This window comes from Chrysemys picta, chromosome 18 (genome assembly GCF_011386835.1).
Source record: "Chrysemys picta bellii isolate R12L10 chromosome 18, ASM1138683v2, whole genome shotgun sequence".
Lineage (NCBI taxonomy): Eukaryota > Metazoa > Chordata > Testudines > Emydidae > Chrysemys > Chrysemys picta.
Genome location: NC_088808.1, coordinates 17,840,798 through 17,863,370, shown reverse-complemented (window position 1 = coordinate 17,863,370; position 22,573 = coordinate 17,840,798). Strand labels below are relative to the sequence as shown.

Here is a 22,573-nt window from a genome sequence, read left to right as displayed (position 1 = left end):
TCTATGATTCATAGAATCATAGAATATCAGTGTTGGAAGGGACCTCAGGAGGTCATCTAGTCCAACCACCTGCTCAAAACAGGACCAATCCCCAGACAGATTTTTGCCCCAGATCCCTAAATGGCCCTCTCAAGGTTTGAACTCACAACCCTGGGTTTAGCAGGCCAATGCTCAAACCACTGAGCTATCCCTCCCCCCTAAAATAAATCTCCCTGCAGGCAGATTCGCTGAAGCTAATGCTAGAAGAGACTTACTGTAGTAGGACATGAAGTACAGGCTATATAGATCTGATTTAGGAGCAATCTTGAGATTCCTACCCGAACAGATGTTGACTGGGAAGCTGCAGAGTTTGGCTGTGGGTTGTGGGAGGCAGAGGGGTAACGGAAGGTAATTTACTGCATTGTTTAATACCCCTTCTTGGCTAAGTCATGTCAAACCAGTCTCTGAGAAGACAAAGTATTCTTTCCTCCAGGTGAAGGTAAAAGTGTTGCCGCTTAGAAAGCAACAAGGATAGGGAAAAGGGACAACAATGAAGGAAAATTCCATCAGACCGCCTAAGTGGGCAGGGGGAGGGAGGTGAGAGAGAGTGTGTGTGTGTGTGTGTGTGTGTGTGTGTGTAATGGAGACAAACAAATAGGCTGTCAGTAGATGGCTCCATGGGTTACTATATTTACATCTGCAACTGCTCTGATGTGGTGGTTGGTGGGGATGCAGTTCTTAGTCTAATTTCTAATGGGCATTTGGGCAATATAACCACACGATGCTCTTTCTCTCTCTCACCCCCAATACCCCACCACACACACAGCCGGGCACAAATCCGCAGGGCACGGCTCAGGATGTGTTTGTTACCACAGCATTGTTTGCAGGCCTGAGGTGCGTTGGCAGAGCTGGGTGCGATTTGGGGCCTGATCCACAGCCCAGTGATGTGGATGGAAAGGTTCCTACTGACTTCAGTGGGCGTTGGAGCAAGTCTGTAGTGCCTCACTTTTGGTCCCTTCTGTCAAGATGATGAGGCACTGTAGCCACTTGAGTTATGCCGTGGAGTAGAGGGAAGTGCAAAACAGAGGGTCGTTTCCCCCTAAATTAACCAATTATTTTAACATTTATTTTCAGGCTCTCCAGCAGACCAGGTACGTTTGTTTAACAAGCCTCTCATTCCCTTCTAACTCCCTGTCAGGCAGGGGCTGTGGGGGCATCTGTGTTTCACTAGTCCAGATTGAATTACAGCTGTGAGCTTTCAACTAGCCCTGGAAGCAGCATGGGCCTTGGGGAGGGTCCCCAGCAGTCACTGCGAACATTACATTGGCTAATATCCGTGTCACAACATCCTAGGGACCTACAAGGAGCTGATCACTCCCAATTTCCTTTCACTTCTGTGGGATTTTGGGGATCTGAGCACCTCTCAGGATAAGTGCTGGTAACAGATGTCCTTCATTTTTAGACCAGAATTGGCCTGTTCCACATGGGCCTTGCCTGTCATTTGTGGTGATCACCGTCAGATGTGCTGACTCACAATGCTGCAATGACTCTGCATTCTGAGCTATCGTAGATGGAGAACTTGGGCAGAAGGATAAATTTTCACCTCAGTATTTCCCTTGCTAAATTGCGATGGTTCCTCTTACAGAGAATGGAAACCTTCCTGTCCCTAGAGTGAAGAATTATGGGTAGATACAGCATGATATGCCCCTTGCCTTAGGAAAAAATTGAATCTGCACAGGGAGCTTTGCGGTGATCAGGGCAAGAGCAGAGATTACTATGGTACTTAAGGGGATCTTATTTTATCTTAAACTTATTGCAACTGAATGTATTTAAATTGAACATAAACTATTTTTCTCTCTCTTTGCAGGACTCATTAAATACAGGACCTGGTAAGGGTGGTGTTGGTGTTTTGTAAATGGGTAATGTAGGGGAGGCAGCATTGGGATCTGGTTCAAAGAGGTTGATGATGGCAAATTTTGGAAGCGGCTCTCATACAGTGTTTGCACCTAAAGCCTGGTCTACACTTAAGTTATACTGGTACAACTATGTTGGTTAGGGGGGTGATTTTTTGCCAACATAGTTATGCCACTAAAACGCTACACTTATACTAGTATGAAGGTGCCTTATACCAGTTTAAGCACTCTTCTACCAGTATAACTGCATCCACACTGGGGGGGGGGGGTGTTGGGTTTTTTTGAAGCCCAGTCTCCCCAGGATTGTGAAGCTAAATACATTAAACATTGGGAGGTGCTCAGATACTCTGGCAGTGAGGGCTGTGTAAATGTGGTTGTATTGCAGTGGTGGTAACTCACTCTGTAGCTCCTAGAGTTCTCTTCTGTCAGCGTCGCCATTCACTCTGGTCCCTGTTACATTTTCCCTTGTTCAAGATGAATGCAGACCAGGGCCCTGGGATAGTCCTGAATGCCCCACCTGGCACAAAAAGACCCAGCTCCCTTTTGTGCCTCTTTCACTTACAGGAAAGCCCGTCCTGGGGGAAAAGTCCTCCTAATCCAAGCTGGCGACATGAACATTTTGAACATGAGCATGTTGCTCCCATTAGCTGCGGGGTGGGGGTGAGGTAAAAGCAGCTGAAAAGAAGGGGGCTAAGATAAATATTGTCAGTTGAGTGCGGCAGGGGAGGCATCTTTAACACATGATCATTCACAGCACAGAATGTCAGTCCCAGGTCCCATCAACAGTCAATGGGAGTTGGGCGCCTAGCTCGTCGTCCCCTCAGAAATCCCAGTCTGTGTCACTCAGCCTGTGATGGCCTGCGCGTGGCTTGTTGTTGCCCAATTAAAGCCTGCCTGAGATTTCACAGTTCCAAGGCAGGTGCCATCTTTGCAGCTGGGGTTCAGGTGGGCTCATCGTTATCTGCCCCCAATGTTTTAGCTTGCCAGACGCTCTCATGTTAGCCATGTAGCTTGAGCAAATCAAGGCGCCATGCCATAAGCATGAATGAGCTACGCCGGCAAATCCTGACCGCTAATATTCTCTGGGTTAGTGGCTCACAAGCTGGTCTTCTCGTAACAATAGGTTTTGTTTCCTTTCTCTTTCTAGGTCCTAAAATGGTGGCTGTTCAGAATTACCATGGCAACCCAGCTCACCCAGGAAAGCCGGTGTTAACGTTTCAGACTGGGGACATAATAGAACTGCTAAGAGGGGACCCGGATTCGCAGTGGTGGGAAGTGAGTGAAGTTGTTCTTTGGAAATGTTCAGCAGTCCTTACACAGAGGCTACCAGCTAGTCATAAAGTTTTTAGTTATTTATTTCCCCCTTTGCATTTTTATTCACTGGAGTTTGCCAGCCATCATCCAGATAAATTCTCTGAGGCATATTTTCAGCTTGTGTCAGGAAGACATAACGTACAAAGTTCTCCGAAATTGGAGCAAAGAATCGAATTTCTTTGGCACAGTGCTGACGTTAATCTTTATTTACAGGGGAGGTTAATACAGACAAAGAAGTCTGGTTATTTTCCCAGTTCATCGGTGAAGCCCTGTCCTGTGGACGCTAGGGTAAGTGCATAAAAACAGACCGGAGCCCAACACCCCCAATCTTGGGCATGCTCAGGTTTTGGGGGGGGAGGGGTTGGCTTGGGGCCCATCTCCTAAAGCAAGACAACTGAAATCGTGGACTGTACACCGGCATGCAGGTGAAGTATCTCTGCTTATTGGAGTCACTCCGGATGTAACTGGTGTAAGTCACAATTGGGAGCGGTCTTCCTTGCTGTTGGGATTTTGTCTGAGATGGGTGAATATTTATGCTCAAAATGGGCAAGTTCATCACATGGTGCCGGCTTGGATGGATGCCTTTCTCCAGAGCGTAACTTCACACGCTGCTTTGCCTGGGACCTCCAGCTATGCCTAGGAGAGACGATAGCACCTCCTGAAGTGTGAGTTTTGCCTGCAGGCCTGGCTCAGTCACGGAGGACTGAAGAATGTGCTGGGGGGAGATTTCTGAACGAGGCTCAAGGTCAGTCAGGGACACTCGATGGAGTCTGCAAATTATTTCACTTAAAGGGACACAGCCATGCTTATTTATCAGGCTAAAAGAATTACCTTGGATGGTGCTTTGTACCTTAATAGTGGCCCAGCCTTGAAGACTTCTAATGTGTTGGGTGGTTGTGTTAATGTGTAACCAAGTGAAGTCCCATCTATTAATTTAATTTTCCATTTGCTGCCAATTAACCGAAATGGAGCCAGTGCATGTGAGCCATTTGCTAGCAGTTATGAAAGGACTGGAGGAGTGTAGATCATTAGCACTTACCCAATAAGGGGAGCCTGGTATTCTTCAGTCCAGCCCTAAACCCTAAATTTGACCCATACTGGGTTTAGGGGCTTGATCTTTCATTAACTCCTGTGGGCTTTGGGGCCCTTCGAGTAAATGAGTGAATTCTCTACTCGCGCTGCACAGCCATTGCAGATGTCCCGTGCATATTGTGCGCTGTCCTTAGTGTAACATGCACTTCGCTTCTCCCTTAGCACACTCTTCCCAAACTCCTATTGCAATTCCCCTGCTCCTTGCCCTTGCACCTTTAACTTCTTCATTCCGTTAAACTGCATTTTAACGAGTGCTTTAGCACAAGGATGTATGACAGCCAGAACTCAGGGACTAATTTTCCAACCTGGGCTTCTTTCCAAATATGGGGTCTTCATTCACAAACCCCACCGCCCAACTCAGCCGTGCTCATTCTCTGCACCCAGGCTGGCACATTTTAGGGGAGTATGCCCAAGCCCCGTATAACATATTACTTCACTAACGTATCTTTAGAACTACAGTAAATGCATTCTTCCTATTCAGGCTTTACATGTAACCCATGCAAATGCTCCTCTCACTTCCCCATTTAAACCCTGGCAATAACCTTTTGTCTGCTTGGCTATGGTCTGACCCAGATGCCAACTCCCTGACCTGCTGGCTTGTGGGGCTATTTGTATAATCTTTAGACCACAAGCCGTGCTGCCATGGGGCCAGCGTTGGTCGGGGATAACTTCCAGTGACTCATCTGCCCCCCTCCACCTTACCTTTGTGCTTGGGCTAAGAAAAAGATTGTCCCAGAACGTTAACAGAAATAAAAACAGGGGTTGAGGATGTGGAGAGAAAGATGTTTTCAGCCAGTAGGCAATGCAGTGTGGTTCAGTGGATAGGGCACTGCACTACCCTGGGAGTGTAGAAGACCTGGGTTCTCTTCTTAGCATCACCCCTAGCTTGCTGTGTGACCTTGGGCAAGTTTGCTTACCTCTGTGGGCCCCGATTTCTCCATCTGCAGCTTGGCGATAATGCTGACCCAGCACTGTCGGGTGCTTTGAGATTGCACTTGAGAGAAGCGAAGTGGTGGTTGGTTAACAAGTTTTAAAAGCTTTGAATTACTTTTAGGCTATGTCTACACTTCCGGGGGCGTGAATTACATGCCCCCCAGCACAGGTATAAATAGCAGTGTGGACGGCAAGCCCCTGCCTAGGGAGGGAACCCTGCAGGGTCTCTACCTGCCCAAGCAGTGCAGTATTCCCCTGCTGGAACCTATCTCCCCTCCTCCCTCCCCCCAGAGACTTTCCCTGTCTCGTAATGCAGCCTGCTTTTCACTGCAGCATGTAGCCACACGTAGGACCACAAACGGGTCAGATAAATCAAAATACCCAATACACTTGGCACAGCTGGTTTGTGTGTGCGCACCAATGAGAGAAGCCGTTGATTATAACCTTCTTCTTCTGACTCCGAGGCCAATAACTCATAAAATGCTTGGCATATAAAAACGCTCCCGTACAGAGGAGTGTATCCGAGATGATCTATAATCTAATTAGGATCTGCGCTCCACAGTAATAAGCAGTGTTCTCTTTGCTCTAGCCTCCCAGCAGCCGGCCTCCTTCGAGAGAAATAGACTACACGGCGTACCCTTGGTGAGTCGGTCGTTAAATGAGACATTCTGATAGAAATGCTTTACTACCGACATAAAGATATATTGGCTTTACCCTTTAATTCCATTACTTCGTCACAAATCCGCTATGGGATAAATTATGAATGCACTTTGGAAGCTCCCCTCATCCTCCCCCGACCCCCCCCCCCCCATCCACTGTCGATGTACAGGAGCTCTGAGACTTTCAGGCAAATAGGGCTAAAATGGCATAGTCAGTTGGTGCATTAGCATTTAACTTCCGAAGACTTGAGTTTGAATGCCGACTTCAGAGCCTGATCCGATGCCAGCTGAAATCAATGGGACTCCTTTTACATGGACTGCAGTGGGCTTTGGAGCAGAGCACAGATGGGAAATGCATTTGTTGAGCTCTCGCTACTTTACCGGCTGCGGATTTGGCCGGGTTGGCAGGTCCTTGCTCAGGAGAAGGGTGTTGGGTGTTAGTGTAGGGCATTGGCTTGCTCTTCACTTGCCCTTCCCTCTAGTTCTGCCCATTGGTATCAGGGCTTTACTTTCATGAGTCTAACTTAACCCCAAGAAGTTTTTCATTGAAACCTATACACCTTGGGACTCATTCCCAGTCCAGGTGGCTTTCTAGGAACAGTATAAAAACAAAAGACTTCAAAGAAGGGAAGGGACTGCACTCTGCACCATTACATCTTTTCTCTTAACTTGCAAAGCAGTTACTTGCTAGTTAAATATTTCTGGTCACTGTTTTGCCTACTTATAAAGAGTTTGATAAGACCCCTTTTCTCTCTTAATCCCCCATCCTTCTCCTGCCCTTCAAAAATGGATTTTTTTGTTAAAACATATTTTTAAATATTAATATAACCTCCCCCCCCCCGATAAATTAAAAGTACCTACATTCCTGGATAACCTGGCAGATCAAGGAAGTCCCCTCATGAGTACTCATGCTGTGAACTCCACACCCATCCAAGATAGTATCTTTTGTCCTACTTGACTGCAGTCAGTGTCCTTACTGCTGTACAGCTAACAGAGATTGTCAAAGGATAGTTCGGTGCCAAACTCCCATTGAAAGGTGGGTATCAAACTGGCCTTTGTAGCTTTGAAAATCTCCCCCCAGAATCCCTGCCCCGAGGAGGCTCCAACCTAGAAGATGGCCAGCTCTGACTCCTGGAAGCAGGAGTTTGACCTGAACTGCATTGATAGTCATTGGTTTCCTTTTAAGAAGACACTTGGAGGCTGAGGATTCAAAAGCTCTCCCCATTGGCCCAGCTCTGCTCCCACCCTTGCCAAGTGCTGAGGACCCTGGGCTCCGAGTGACTATGGTGGGAATTCAGGTCACTTGACACTTTGCAGCAAGTGCCCCCAGGATCGGCCCAGATTGTAGTTGTCTTGTAGAAGGCTTGCTGCTAGGACTTCTGGTTCCGTGCCGTGTCAGGGTGACACGGTATTTCTGTGCCTGGTGTCAGCAAGCAGGCTGCTCGTCTTTGGAGTGTGTTGCCATCCAGGATGTTCTGTGGGGAAGATCGAGAGATAACCAGTGACTGTAAAGTCTGCATGAGCTTATTTAAAAAAACAAAAACAAAAAACAGCTCTTGGTGTAATGAGTGGCTTGTGGGCCCATGCAAAAGCCAGGAAAGGTAATTGATTGGTCCCTGTTACCTGCCTGTTAGGGAGCCGCACCAGTCAGGAGGGATGATTGTAGACTTTTTGACCCCGGCCCAATTCAAAACACAGTAGAAATCCTGTGTTACCAGACAGAGCCTTGTCAGCAAACCTACAGTCAGTACCTGGCCGCTCTGTGATCTCAGCACCTAACGGGGAGCGTTCCTTTAGGTTTGCAGGGAACATGGAGAGGCAACAGACAGACAACCTGCTGAAGTCGCACGTCAGCGGGACGTACCTGATTCGAGAGAGACCAGCAGAGGCCGAGCGCTTTGCCATCAGTATTAAGTGAGTATAGCAACGGGTGCTTATGTTAACGGAGCTCGGACAAGGTGGTAAAGTAACCAGCGCAAGGCGTTGAGCTGGTGTCACCTGGGTGTGAAATTGACCACGTTGGACTGATAAGCTTTGCTCTTTTCTGGTTCTGCACCTGAGGAAAGCCTGTGATTTTAATGACAGCATGATCACCTTAGACATCAGGTAAGCTGTCTACAGAAGATGCTCCATTTTCCCGTTCGGATTTGAAGTGCAGTGCAGTTCCACTGATCTACCTGACTTGGAGTCATATGTTTTAAGACTCGTTAGTACTGGTGCCCATTTGTAGGGTGAGATAGTCTAGTTCTGGCTGGCTTTGGCTTCATAGAGATTCCTCGTAAGGAACTACTGTGAAGTAAAAGAGCACACACAGGTGAAGTGCTGGTTAGAGATTGGTACTGGACTGTTTAAACATGAGGATTTCCGACTTATTAAAGTATTGGCCTTTAAAGTAAAGGCACCATTGATGGTTCTAGCATGCTGCCATGTAGCCATCTGGTTAATCTGGCATATTGTGAGCATTCAGAATGGTTGGTAAGGCACCAGGGCATTACATGCTCTCTCTCATTTAATTATTTATACACAATGGACCAGTTTGAACAGGAGAGACTGGCATTAGAATATCCCATAGCCCATTGGTTAGAGCAGCTCCTGCAGTGAACGACACCCAATTTCAAATCCCTGCTCCACATCAGACAGAGGGGAGAATTGAACCTGGGTCGCCCACATGCCAGGTGAATGCTCTAACCATTGGGCTAAAAATTATAAGGGAGGCAGAACTACCACAATTTCTGCCTCCTCTGGCCGTTTTATGAATGACACCGGAAAATTTTGCTGGGGCTGAAACTGTTTGGCAAATTCATGAATCGTTCTGGGTTACCCAACACTGCACTTTTTGGCAAATAAATTGTTCGTCCTAAACGCTGCACCCAGCCCCTCTGCTGAGTTCTGTTCCCAGCTCCGACACCGACTCCCTCGGTCACTTAACCTCTGTGCTTTCGATTCCCCATCTGGGAAGGGGATAAGGCTGATGCATCTGCTGGGGGGTTGAGCCAAGTGGCTGGTGGTCATAAAGCATTGGTAGAAAGCAGAGTACTACATGCTAATACACGGCAGGACAGAAGCTGAAGCGTAAGGATCAGGGTGTTTCTGAAGTGCCTGCTGCGATTGTTGTCACAGGTTTAACGAGGAAGTCAAGCACATTAAGGTGGTGGAGAAAGACAACTGGATTCACATCACAGAAGCCAAAAAATTTGAAAGCCTTTTGGTACGTTTTTGAATCTGCTTTTCTCACTGTGCGCGTGACTTAGGGTGACCAGACAGCAAGTGTGAAAAATCGGGACAGGGGGTGGGGGGGTAATAGGAGCCTATATAAGAAAAAGACCCAAAAATCAAGACTGTCCCTATAAAATCGGGACATCTGGTCACCCTAGCGTGACTTGCTTTTCCGGACTGTGCTGGCCCCATCGGTGATCACATGTACTCAATGTGTTCTCTCTAGGAATTGGTCGAATACTACCAGACCCACTCGCTGAAGGAGAGCTTTAAACAGCTGGATACAACGTTAAAATATCCATACAAATCCCGAGAACGTTCTACCTCCAGAACCTTCACTCGCTCCCCAGGTAAAACCCAGCGTGCCTAGGACAGTGACTTGCATCTACAATAGTTCATGGACAGCCACTCCTCTGGTTCCCCTTTTAAGAAATACCTGTGTGATAGATGTAGGAGCTCTAGCTGGTCTCCAGCGAACAAAGGGGGTTCAGAGGCTTGAAGGCCAGAAGGGACTGTCAGATCATTTAGCCTGACCTCTGGAAAGAAATGTGCCCAGTACGGGACTTGAACCCATGATCCTAAGAGTGAGTCTGAACTAGTCAGGCTCCTTGTCAAGCACATGCAAGCTCAGTGTCTCCATTCTCCCCCCCCCCTGGATGCCGAGAGGAAGGGCTCTTGGATTGGTTGCAAGGGAGGCATTTGTGGGGAGTTTGCCTTTAAGGCCTGGGCTACACTAGCGGGGGTGTTCGTGAAGTCGAAGTATCTTAGTTCAACTTACCTGGCTGTCCTCACGGCGGCGAGTCGACTGCCGCGGCTCCCCCGTCAACACCGCTTACTCCTCCTGCCGAAGTGGAGCACGGGCGTCGATTAGCGGATTGATTTTTCGCGTCCAGACGAGACGCGATAAATCGATCCCTGATACATCAAACACTGGCGGGTAGCATAGACGTACCCTTAGAAGGACAGTCTCCTAGGAAAGCCCAGCTAGGGGGTTTCTCTTTGGTCTTTAACTACTTTTGATTTCTTGTTCCAAACATCATTCCCTTACTGTCTGTGACTCTCTCTTTTGGGGGGAGGCATCATCCCTCCACCACTTTTCCAAACCCTTTAGGATAATGATCTGGCCACAATTTTGCAAGATACAAAGCACGCGTAAGCTGAGGTGAGGAGTGGCGAGTGCTTGGCATGTGGCAGGATCGGGCCCATGTTGCTATAATGAGTGTAATTATCCCGTGTCAAAAAATCTCTGAGGTCAACATCTTCAGCGCGAGAAATTTCAAGTCCTTTGCCATAAATAAATAAATGGAAAAGGACTGAAGCCAATCGGCATGAAGAGAAGAACTTGTTTCACCTCTGAGACTCACCAGATTGTCGCTTATCTATCTGTACAAGCGTCCATATGTCAGTTTTACTGGCCCCGATTCTGATGTCACTTATGCCGGTTTATACACCTATGATTTGTTAAACCTAGTCAAAAACATGGTAAGCATATTATGTGAAAAATTCCTCAACAAATGAACCTTTACATTACCATAGAAAATTCCTGTGAAATATTTCATTTTTTGAAAACTTGGAAAAGAAATTCTCAATTTTTTCCAAGATGTTTTTTAAAAAAGTTTAATTTTGGTGATTAATAACCCATTTTTCTCTTGCTTTTTTACTTTTTTTCTCCCCGCTGAAAAAAGAGGGAAAAGAGTGGATATTTTTACCCACCAAAACTAACATTTTTTTGTTTGTTTCACATTTTTTTCCTTTGAAAACCAAAAAATTTCAACCCAAAATGAATTTTGTTCGTGAACATTTTCATTTGGGTTAAAAAGGCATTTTCCAGCCCCAAAAATATTTTTTTTTCAACTGAAAATGTTCAACTGGCTCTGTCCATTTTTCTTCAATGGCAAGTTGCTCCCAATTTATTCCTCTTGCTCCCAGCGAAGGCAAGAGAATTGGGCCCACTGACGTCAATGGACTCACTCCTGATTTACACCAGTGTAAGCAGGAGGAGAATCTGGCCCATTGTATTTTGACTGTGCAGATGTAGCCTAAGTCCTCCCAGAGCCACAGCTGAGGCTCCCGAAGAAGAATTGCTGCATGCTTAGTGTTTTTCTTTTTTGCAAGCTTCTACTGCACTGTGGATTTTTAATTTCCTTTTTAATCCTTGTTCTTCTGCCTCTGTTTCTAACCTCTTTGCAGCTTCCTGCGCTTCCTACAACTTTTCTTTTCTCAGTCCTCAGGGCCTCAACTTTTCTTCTCAGAATTCCTCCACTCCTTTCTGGTCAGGTATATAGCTCCTTCTGTTCTTGAGAAGAAAGCACCATCTACTGGCCATCCCTAGGGCAGCAGGCCTCTGCCTGCTTTTTTGACAGGACACAAACGGTATCAGCTTGAAAGCCATCCGCAGTGAGACCCTCCACCTATCCCCTGCCATCCCTCCCCATCTATATAAAAAGTTCAGCTAAGGTGTTGCCCCTCCTCGGGGGGTGTCAGCTGGGGACAGAATCTGGTAACCAGAAAAATGCAAGAAACCAAATAAGAAAACACAGTGCAATAAATAAATATTGAGAAAAGGGGTGGGGGGAGAAAAAAGAAATCTAAATCTAGTGGATTGGGATCTCATGATATACTTCAAGCTTGACCCGTTTTTCCTGTGTCTCTCGTAGATTGGAACATTGGCATCACACCATTTTAAAGATTGTTTGTTTTTTCCTTGCTACAATAATAGAACTTTCATTTCCAGTAGTTTTTGAGCTCTAATGTCTGAATGTGCTCAGTAGCGTCATAATTAGGGCAGCTGGGAGGAGCCCATGATTTCAAAAGGTGATGGAATCCCCTATAAAATGTTGGAGCAATATTCAACTCCAATGTGCATCAGACAAGCATCTTCCTTCTCCTGTGGTACCAGCAACACCTTAAATGATCAGAAATGGAAAGGTGTTTAGAACCCAATCGCTTCTCGCTGTTTATGCCTTTTAACTTTTAGCATTTTCATCAGCTTGGACAGTGAACATCACGTCTTATTCCTGCCATGCTTGGTTACATAATTTTAAAAGACAGATTCCTTCCCCTGAGAGCTTTTCTGTGAAATCTGAATCCTGCAAGTGAATGAGATTGAGACAAAAAATCAGCTCTGAGCACGCTTCTGGTGAAAGAGTTCAAAGCTTTCATCATTCACCCTGTGTTCTCCAGCCTGGCACCCTTACTAGGCCATATGAGCCCTGCAGTACATGTATTTTCTGTGTTAATTGTCTGTTGCCATCCACATCTCCTTACATCCTGAGTGCTGAAAACCTGGGCAAAGCTTCCTCCTCCAAACCCAGTTCAACCTCGGTTTGCAAAACATTTACAATTGTAAACAGTTTTTTAACTGAAAAGTCCTTAAGACTAAAGGACAGTTTCATAGAAACAAACAGCAGTAAAAAAAAAATTTTTTTTGTAAACTTAAAAAAAAAAAACTTTTTTTACCCCCTTGTTTGCCTGTGACTCTGAGAGCATGATTACTGCTAAAACCATGTCCCTTCCCATCATTTAAACCCCCTGACTCCCTCTACCTGTATAACCTGCAGGACAATATTGCAGAGAATGCAGGTGGTACATTTCCCATATCACCTTTGCAACATCTGTGCTAAAGGAGATAACTCCCTTCTTTCCTGGCCTGAAGCAACTGAGATCTGCACCATTTGCTACAATCTGGTTCTGTTCCATTCCTAATCCTGGGGAAGATATTAATAATCGAATGCCACTTGCATGCTGTAAACTGATGATCAGTTTCTGGTCCTTCTGAACTAAATAATTAGTACAGTTTCTAAAAAAGGATTAGAGATGGCCGTTAATAAGAATAGCATCTGCAGTTCTGCTGACGTTGTGCTCTGAAGTGTGAGGTCTACAAACTGATTACGAGCGAGGATCAGTAAGAAATTCCCCATTGCTAGGATATTGTTGAAAAACTGACAGGTTTCAGAGTAGCAGCCGTGTTAGTCTGTATCCGCAAAAAGAACAGGAGTACTTGTGGCACCTTAGAGACTAACACATTTGTTAGTCTCTAAGGTGCCACAAGTACTCCTGTTCTTTTTGTTGAAAAACTGTGTCCCCAATTAGGAGCCTTTTCACCAAAGAACCTATTTTGGCCAATGGCCACTGTCAGAGAGGACACCACCCTAGGTGTATTGCAATTTAGGGGTTCCTTATCTCCGTGCCATTGAGAGAATCTGCCATTGTGGCTAATCCCAACAGCTAATAAAGAGGTAGTTTAAATATAAATTGCTTTGTGGAATCTCCCTTCGATGAGGTGACCCATTAGATGTCAGAGCAGTAAAGCAACAACTGGAAGTGATGGGGATAACTTTGGAATAGATTTTTCTTGTTCCCTTTATTTTTATAAAACCTTTGCTTTTATCCCACTTCCCATAGAGATACCCCTTGACCCAATCACCTGTAGCAACACCCAACAATGAGAGAGAGAGACAGACACACACACACACACACACACACACACACACACACACACACACAAAATAGACAGTCCCTTTCCTGGATGTCCTTCAAAGTTTTATATCCAGTGACTAAAGGGATGATGCAACTGATTAAGACCCATTATGAGACCAATGAGATGTTGATAATGGAAAACCCAGCCTTGGAAATGATATAACCATGCAATTCCAATTCACGCATGGCTGAAGGATTAAAATAGAGCCACCTCAATATCTAATTGACTGTCTTAGTCCACAGAGCTGTTTTCTGCCCTGAACTTGCAATGGAAATGAGGACTCTGGTAAAAACCCAGGTTGAACACAGTCTAGCTTTTCCCAGGATTCAGATGATCTCACACGACAGCGCAGGCCTCTAATTCCTTTTCCTTGTCCACCCGCAGTGGTCACGCCTCCGGCCATAGGGACGGCGGTGGCACGCTACAACTTCGCCGCACGGGACATGCGAGAGCTCTCTTTGCGAGAGGGCGACGTGGTGAAAATCTACAGCAGGATAGGCGGGGACCAGGGATGGTGGAAGGGAGAAACAAATGGAAGAGTAAGTGATTGAGAGATGAGGGTTCTTTTATATTTAAATAACACCACTTTGCCTTTTTAGAACAGTAGGTGTGTTCAGATGTCGACTCGCTAAGAGAGCAGGTCAGAATTTTCCAAATTTCAATCTAATTTTATTTTAAAAAAAGAAAAGGGAGGAGGGCAAGGGAAGCATTGCCTTTTCCCTGTTTTTCAGCCAGCTCTAACTAATTAATCCGCAGGAGGTGGAAGAGTAAGAATTAGCCCCATTTTACAGATGGGGAAAACCGAGACAGGGAAAGTGACTTGACAAAGGTGTTGAAATGAATAGGTGACAGCAGTGAGATTAGAACCCAGGACTTCCCGACTCCCAATTTTGTGCTTGTTCCTCCAGACCACACTGCCTTATGGTGAACCCTAGTTTCAACTTAGGCCTTGTCTGCGCTGTCGGCAGCATGACTTGTATGTACAGGTACGTGCTGCTGTGAAAAGCAGGCTGCGTCCACACTGCGGTGTGTAGCTACGTGTAACAGCAAAAGGCTCTGGGCGGGGGGAGTCATCGCTGCTGGATGCCTTTCCCCGCTGCCTACCGCTGCCAGAGCCTTTCCCCGCTGCTGGAGCCTTTCCAAGTGGTGAGGAAAGGCTCCGGCCTTGGAGAGGGAGTGGGACAGCACCCTTGTAAAAACAGCAGTGTAGACCGTGGGAGGCGTGGCTTGGGCATGTAGAGAGCTGGGTAGGGTATGTACCCTAAGGTTCTGGTGTGTCTCGCCTCACCGTCTACTCCGCTCTTTCTACCTGTGCTAGGATATGTACTCTACATGCCTTTAAGAGAGAATTTTGTGCACCAGTAAAGGTTGGACACATGGAAAAGACTTCAAGAAACCAGGGTTGCAGCTCTGCAGTTGCATTCCTGCCTGGGAAAGCAATGGACTTCTCCAGTTTGCTTCCCTTTACCATGCAATGTACTAGGATCCCATTCCTCCTTCTGCTGGAGGTAGTCCTTGGCCAATGCTGTACAATTATTCTGTTCAAAAGCACAGCCGCTGGCAGTGACCTTTAAATGTAGAGCAGCACAGAGACCGGGAACGGCACCAGGGCCAGTCTCATAGGCACAGCAGGCATCTGGATCTGATCCACCTTATGGCTTTATGCTGGGAACGGACACAAGAATGGCTCAGAATCATAGCCATTAGCAATTGTACTGGCTACAAGCGATGGTGCCTCAGGGAGACTTGAGACTCCACAGTCTAATGATGCTGATCACAATAAGGCAGTGTCTTTCTACAGGGCCTCCCATCAGACTTTGTAGACACTATTGAGTTAATCCACAGAGCAGCCCTCTGGGGGGGAGGTTTGTTATTCCTTTTTTAGTAATGGGGAAGACTGAGGCACAGTGGATAAATGACTTGCCCCAGGTCGTGCAGACAGAATCAGTAGCATTGTCAGGACTAGAACCTAGTCTGACTCTGTCCCATGTTCTCATTATTGGACCATGCTGGAGAACCAAGTGCTCTTCCACCCAGACTAAAGTCTCAGTCCCCCATAGCTGGGAGCAAGATATTGTATATGTGTCAGCTCTATGGATACAGGACCAGACTTCTGGAGCAACATAAATGGTGGGATGATGGAGCTTGTTCTACGAGGAAAATGTTTCTCTGCTCAGTTTGGGTGGGTCTCTTTGCATATCCATGCCCAAGGGGTCCTGCTCATCTTTCCTTTTCTGCTGCAGATTGGTTGGTTTCCTTCGACCTACGTGGAGGAGGAGGGAGTGTAACGAGGACCGGATCTCTGGCAGGCATCACCGAGCGCCCAGTCAAAGCCACCGCAGAGTGTGCACAGTGGTCCCAACGCCCAGGGCTCTGAGTGAAACACAATCAGAAATCCTCCAGTATTAACAACAAGTCTATTGTGAATTGTTTTACAATCAATCCTCTGTAAAGTGTGTGCGCGCGTCAGGGGGTGCCACTGGCTCTCAGTCCTGGGTTGTGTTACTTGTGTATAAGAGAGAGTGTCTATAAGGTAATACTTGTCTGTAACAGCAGCAGGAGGGTCCTGGGAAGATCATGTTCAACAGCCTTGCTTGAGCAGGACAACTCAGCACAGCTCTGCTCAGACATTTCATCCAAACCCATTTCACGGAGGGTGTTTCAAAAGCCACCCTGGGGCTCATGGGAGGCTGGGGCCAATGTCTCACTCTGACTGAAGGTGGAGGGAGCGTTTCAGATTTCTACTGAGAAGGAGCAAGCCAGCCCCACAGTAACAGAAGAGGCGACCTCACCCCACCCTACTCTCTCCCCCTGCTGCTTGAATGGACCCCTCTGGATAATGATTTTTCTTGTCAAGTCGGCGTGTTCGACGGCAGAGCCCAACTCTGCTGCCCTCCTGAGGTGATTTGGGGAGCAGAGCAGAGGGATGGTGAGGAGGCCTCTCTCCATGAGCTCTGTAAGATACCCATTGTAAACTAGGAATGAGTTTTCGAAAGAGAGAGAGAGACGGGTGTGAAGTCAAACTCTGGATACAGCCATCCCCAGACATCATGAGAGAGTTCCAGTTTTGCAACGTGGGTCCGTTCTCTCGGGCTAACTGGTCCCACTAGATTCACCCAGGGCAGAAGGGACAGCCCTTTGCCAGGACGGTCCCACCTGTATCAGGATGTCTGGCGGTGTTCGGGGGCTGCGGAACGTGCCCTCCCTGGGAAGAGTGCTTGGAAGCCATTGATGTGCTGGGTGGCGCATATGGTAATAGCGCTAGATGTGCATCATTTGCTCCAGCGTGTGCACCATTCACAGCACACCTGTCCTGTGCTTAACAAGAGTGCAGAAGCCCCTGCCAGACTAATGGCCTGTTCCTGTAGCCATTATACACATCTGCCTCATCGACCTCCAATGGAGCTTACTCACCTGAGTAAGGACCGCAGGCTGAATCCCTCATTATCCAAAAATATGTTGTAAAAGAGTCTCTTTGCTCTATCCACCAGCACCATAAGGTTACGCACCAAGTCTTCCCACCTGTTCTCTCCCCCTCCCCCCCGTCACCCCTGGAGCCAATAAGGAAGAATTCTGTGTTGCCCTCCCACTGTGTCTTTTTCATCATTGCACTGCTCTGAATAACGTACTCCTGGGTCTTTTGTTTTCCAAATTGTGTCCATTTTACGGGATAGGCAGAATTGTCCAGTGGAATCAATTTCAAGTGACCTCTGCCAGGTACTGCCCTTTGCTCACCAGGGTAGCATTTCCTTTCAAAGTGCACTATTGAAAACAAACATGATGCATCCCAGGCAAGGAACAACTCCCCCTTCCCCCACTTTCAAGGCCAAGAAATTCTCCTCCTGTTGCTTTAAATGAGGCTTGGTCTGCGCTACAGAGTTAGGTCGACCTAAGGCAGCTTACGTCCACCTAATTGGGTCAGTGTACACACTACAGCCTTGCCCCCGCCGATGTAAGTGCCCTGCTATACTAACATCATAACTCCATCTCCATCAGAGAGGCATAGGGCTTATGTCGGTGTACTTGGGGTGACACTGCGTTACTTACATTGGCTGTTGGCTGTCATTCTTGTCAAATTCACGGCTCCAGCTGGGCAGCCAGGCTCCCAGTGGGGAGCTGAGATCCCGGGCTTTCAGCCCCCCCACTCAGCCCCTCACTGCCCCTCTTAAGTCGGTGGAAGTGCTCCTGGTGAGGACGCACACCACCGACAGAAGAAGAGTAGTGTGGCCATGAACCACTGCAGTTGTAAGTCGACCTAAGATATGTCAACTTAAGTTTCTAGTGTAGACGGTGCACTTTTGGGTCGTTGCTCCCATCTCACGTTTTTCTGCAGCCCGACAGCTTTGAGCCTTTGCTACTGGGCTTTGGGCCAGATTCTGCTCTCATTTGCACTGATGTAAATCCAGAGGAACTCTAGATTTGCACTGGCATAATGGACACCAACGGAAGTGATCATGGCTGCTCGCCTTTAGAGGAGAACTGCAGCCATACCTCTTCCGATGGACGAATAAAAGTAACGCTATCTAGCCATTCTGCAATGCTCCAGGTATAATCTCTGGAATAATAGCAGGATTGTTGCTGCCAGATTGGGATACTAAAGCCCAAAGGAGAATTCTGTGCACTGAGTGGAAAGGAAAACAAATGACCTCTGAAGGTAAATTGCTGTTTAGTGACCAGGCACAAGCTGAATCATTTTGCTGCTTGTTTTGACGTTGGCGTTGGGGTTTTATGTTTTCCTGTGTTCTGTCTCGATCAGTGTGAGCCGCCCGGTTGCTCGTTCTTCCTCGTGCCAAAGCCGCCAGTGAAACATTCATGTTGCACTATATTGATTAGAAAATATTTTAGTTTAACTGTGCACATATTAAGCGATGACTGATTAAACTGGGTGCCTGCTGCTCAAATGCCAGTGTCTAAACATGCCTGTGGTCAGGTGGGAATTGCAATTTGCACACAGCCCAGGGGCGGTTCCTCTTACCCATTTTGCTCTGCAGAGTGCTGGAAAGAACAGAGCAGTCAGATGTCTTGTGGTTTGTTAAAGGCTATTGTCCAGTGCTAACCTATTTCAGTTCAGTCTTCTCGATTGTCCACGACCTCTGTACCTTTTGACTTTTGTCATCTCAGCCTACCAGTATTGAAAGGAAATGAGGCCGAACTTTGGAGAAGGAAGCTAAAAGGAGGCTGAGGGTTTGTGAACTTGGGGACACTCAGGAAAATTAATCTGAATTAATTTTTAAAGTGGATTAGATAAACTGCATTAAATCCTTTTGCAGATGCTCTTATTCAGAAGTAAAGTGGCCTTAATTCAGATCAGTTTACTTCACTTTGGAAATTAAGTTTGAATTCAGCTTAGGACACTTGAATTCTAAATGATTGTCCACACCGGGCTTAATGCAGTTTAACTAATCCAATGTGAATTCACACCCTTAGTTAATTCAGATTAATTTTGCTGAATGTCCCCATGTACACAAACCATATGGGGAGTTGCAGGCCTAGCTCCCATTGAAAGGGAATTGGGAGTTGGGCACCCACTTCCATTAAGCTCCTTTGAGAATCCCAGCCTACAGGCCAAGCTTCTCAAGACTCACTGGTGATTTTGGTTGCTCATCTTGAGATGACTTCAAGGGGCCTGATTTCCCAAAACTGCGGAGTATCTGCTCTCTGTGCTGGGGGAAAAAAAAGTCTTTAAGATGTCGCAAATTAGGCACCCAAAAATCACTAGTCACTTTTGAAAATGTAGACCAAAGGACCTGATTCAACCTTCGGTAGCATCCGAGGGCAGAATTTGGGTCCAGAAGACCCAACAAAAAATGGATAAAGAGAAGAAAATTCAAGATAAGAACGTAAGAATGGCCATACTGGGTCAGACCAAAGGTCCATCTTGCCCAGTATCCTGTCTTCTGACAGTGGCCAGTGCCAGGTGCCCCAGAGGGAATCCTCAAGTGATCCATCCCCTCTCACCCATTCCCAGCTTTTGGTAAATAGAGGCTAGGGACACCATCCCTGCCCATCCTGGCTAGTATCCATTGATGGACTGATCCTCCATGAACTTATCTAGTTCTTTCTTGAACCCTGTTATAGTCTTGGCCTTCACAACATCCCCTGGCAAAGAGTTCCACAGTTTGACTCTGCGTTGTGAGAAAAAATACTTCCCTTTATTTGTTTTAAACCTGCTGCCTATTAATTTTGTTTGGTGACCCCTAGTTCTTGTGTTATGAGAAGGAGTAAATAACACTCCCTTATTTACTTTCTTCACACCAGCCATGATTTTATAGACCTCTATCATACCCCCCCTTAGTCATCTCTTCTCCAAGCTGAAAAGTCCCAATCTTATTAATCTCTCCTCATATGGAAAGATGGTTCATTTATGCCTCAGACATTTCTTAAGCCTTAGCTGAATCTGTTGTTTAAAATTTCTGTTAAAAAAACCTCGTTATGTTGTGAGGGTCTGTGGACAGTGAACCCCTATAAAGAAGCATGCACCCCATATCACTGGAGCCTTATTCGTTCTCTCATGTAGCATGTATAGCTATCTTTGCCTGTTACCAAACCACGTAATAGATACTGTACAGTCTCTGCCCGTAACCAGGGAATGGCTCCCACTCCTCACTCTCAGCAAAAATGAATCATTCCTCAGAAAATCAATCTCTCTCTCTCTCTCTCTCTCTCTCTCTCTTGTGTTTACTGATGTAAGAAACTTGTTACAAAAGATTCTTCTTGTTTGTAATTAATTATTCAGCCAATTGCCACGATATATATCTGTGAATAAGAAGGGGAAATGTTTTTTATGATGGCGAGAAAATTGTATATATATTTTAGTTCATCGCAAAACATTCAAAATTGTAACGGGATATGTTGGAAAATAATATGTAAACTCCTTGATTTTTTTTTTTCCTTTGCACTGCACTAATTGAGATAGAGGGGGCGGGTGGAGGGAATGTCAGATAAAAAGTTTGTTTATGGAATAGTTTCTAGCTCGGAATTTGGAAATCATTTGGAGTAGCTTGTTATGCTGGAATAGAAGCTTTAGCTGCGACTTAGAAACCCTTCTTGCATGAGGTTTTCCGGATCTTTTTCAGTTACAGTACATCAAAGTAAATCCCACAACAAAAACGTGTAATTTTACTGATAGATTTTCCCCCCCAAACCATGGTTTTTACTGCAAATAAACCTACATTCTTTTCTGCATAAGAGGGTTGGTTTCATGTTGGACTTCTTGTTTCAAAACGTTTGCTTTGGGAAGATAAGTATCGCCAGACTGGATCTGACCTCTGGCCCATGTAGCCCAGTTTCCTTTCTCCAACAGTGGCCAGGACCAGCTTCTGCAGAAGATGCAAGTACCCTGCTCCAGGCAGCTATGAGATAATCTGCCCAGGGAAAAGTTTATTCCTGACCTACTAATTTGAGGTTGGCTGCTTTATACCCAGAATATGAGAGTTCATAGCCCTTCCCAAACCTTTTTTTTTTTTAAATCCTTACTATTACAGGTTGAATACTCATGTTTTCCAGTGAAACAACCAATCCTTTTTCTTTTTAAAGCCTGCTATGCTTTGTACAGTGCAGCTTTTTCTTCTTGCCCAACTGTTTCCATTTTCTGGGCAAATTAAAAATACTGGCACATTGGTAGTATGATGACTTAGAATTTTTGCAACGTTGAGACTTTGCTAAGCAGTCGGTCGATTAGGCCAAGATCACTGCATTTTTTGGCCTCGATGGGCTTTTATGCACAGAGCTAAGATGCAGGTTTCTGTGAGATAAGTCACAATTCTGCATGATCTTCAGTTACTATGGAAAGTCATATACTGAATCCAACAGCATTCTCTATCGGTGTACAAATCATAAAGCTGCGTAAAAGCTATGCCAGAGGTTTTTCTACAGGATGGGCCTATTTCCCCAGAGAAGGGGGACCCAAAATTTCACTATGAAGTGTCATAGTGGGGGGGAGGGATAGCTCAGTGGTTTGAGCGTTGGCCTGCTAAACCCAGGGTTGTAAGTTCAATCCTTGAGGGGGCCACTTGGGGATTGGGGCAAAATCAGTACTTGGTCCTGCTAGTGAAGGCAGGGGGCTGGACTCAATGACCTTTCAAGGTCCCTTCCAGTTCTAGGAGATGGGATATCTCCATTAATTTATTTATTTATATATATAATTGAATTAATAATAAAATATTTATTAAATGGATCTGTACCATAGTATCCCTGCTCCTTTCCCCTATTCTCTTTGACTCTTCAGCCATAGCCTTTAACTATCCTCCCACATTAGCTGCAAAAAGAAGAACAGGAGGACTTGTGGCACCTTAGAGACTAACAAATTTATTAGAGCATAAGCTTTCGTGGACTACAGCCCACTTCTTCGGATGCATATAGAATGGAACATATATTGAGGAGATATATATATACACACAGACAGAGAGCATAAACAGGTGGGAGTTGTCTTACCACCTCTGAGAGGCCAATTAATTAAGAGAAAACAAACTTTTGAAGTGATAATCAAGCTAGCTCAGTACAGACAGTTAGATAACAAGTGTGAGAATACTTACAAGGGGAGATAGATTCAATGTTTGTAATGGCTCACATTAGCTGGGAGAACTTGCTAGTGGCAGCAGACTGTATGTTGGTGACATTTCGCTTTCTTTCTCAGCAAAGTTTCGGAGCGTTGCTTCTCAGTAGCGGTCAGGTTGCTTTAAATGTGACTCCTATGGGGATCGTTCCAGCAGCCCTAGCCACACCACCTCCCCAGCCATTGTCACCCTTTTTCATGGGCAGTACTGGACATCTGTGAACCTTCCCGCAGTTTCTATCACATGGGGTCTTGACCCTTTCATTCTGCCATCAGAGTCTGCCATAACCCTGAGCTGAATCTAGACTCCCAACAACGCCAATGTTGTAGATCGGGGTCGGTAACCTTTCAGAAGTGGGGTGCTGAGTCTTCATTTATTCACTCTGATTTAAGGTTTCGCGTGCCAGTAATACATTTGAACGTTTTTAGAAGG

At 46.0% G+C, this 22,573-nt stretch overlaps 2 protein-coding genes across 5 annotated transcripts in view; one reads left to right on the top strand and one right to left on the bottom strand.

Annotated features, from left to right (window-relative positions):
- Positions 1 to 20,771, top strand: part of VAV2 (vav guanine nucleotide exchange factor 2) — a 310,659-nt gene extending 289,888 nt beyond the window's left edge. For 2 of the 4 annotated variants that reach the window (XM_065572399.1, XM_008169092.3), the window contains 10 exons: positions 1,114 to 1,130; positions 1,847 to 1,868; positions 3,040 to 3,167; positions 3,420 to 3,494; positions 5,821 to 5,873; positions 7,688 to 7,804; positions 9,011 to 9,098; positions 9,333 to 9,456; positions 13,971 to 14,125; positions 15,830 to 20,771. In XM_065572399.1, coding sequence (XP_065428471.1) covers positions 1,114 to 1,130; positions 1,847 to 1,868; positions 3,040 to 3,167; positions 3,420 to 3,494; positions 5,821 to 5,873; positions 7,688 to 7,804; positions 9,011 to 9,098; positions 9,333 to 9,456; positions 13,971 to 14,125; positions 15,830 to 15,874 — 824 coding nt within the window. In that variant the 3' untranslated portion in view covers positions 15,875 to 20,771. Of the gene's footprint in view, positions 1 to 1,113; positions 1,131 to 1,846; positions 1,869 to 3,039; positions 3,168 to 3,419; positions 3,495 to 5,820; positions 5,874 to 7,687; positions 7,805 to 9,010; positions 9,099 to 9,332; positions 9,457 to 11,296; positions 11,384 to 13,970; positions 14,126 to 15,829 lie in introns of those variants that run through there. The other 2 variants (XM_065572400.1, XR_010593637.1) reach the window with 2 other exon arrangements.
- Positions 1 to 22,573, bottom strand: part of LOC135976492 (spidroin-1-like) — a 925,731-nt gene that overhangs the window by 436,058 nt on the left and 467,100 nt on the right. The gene's annotated exons all lie outside the window — the stretch shown is intronic.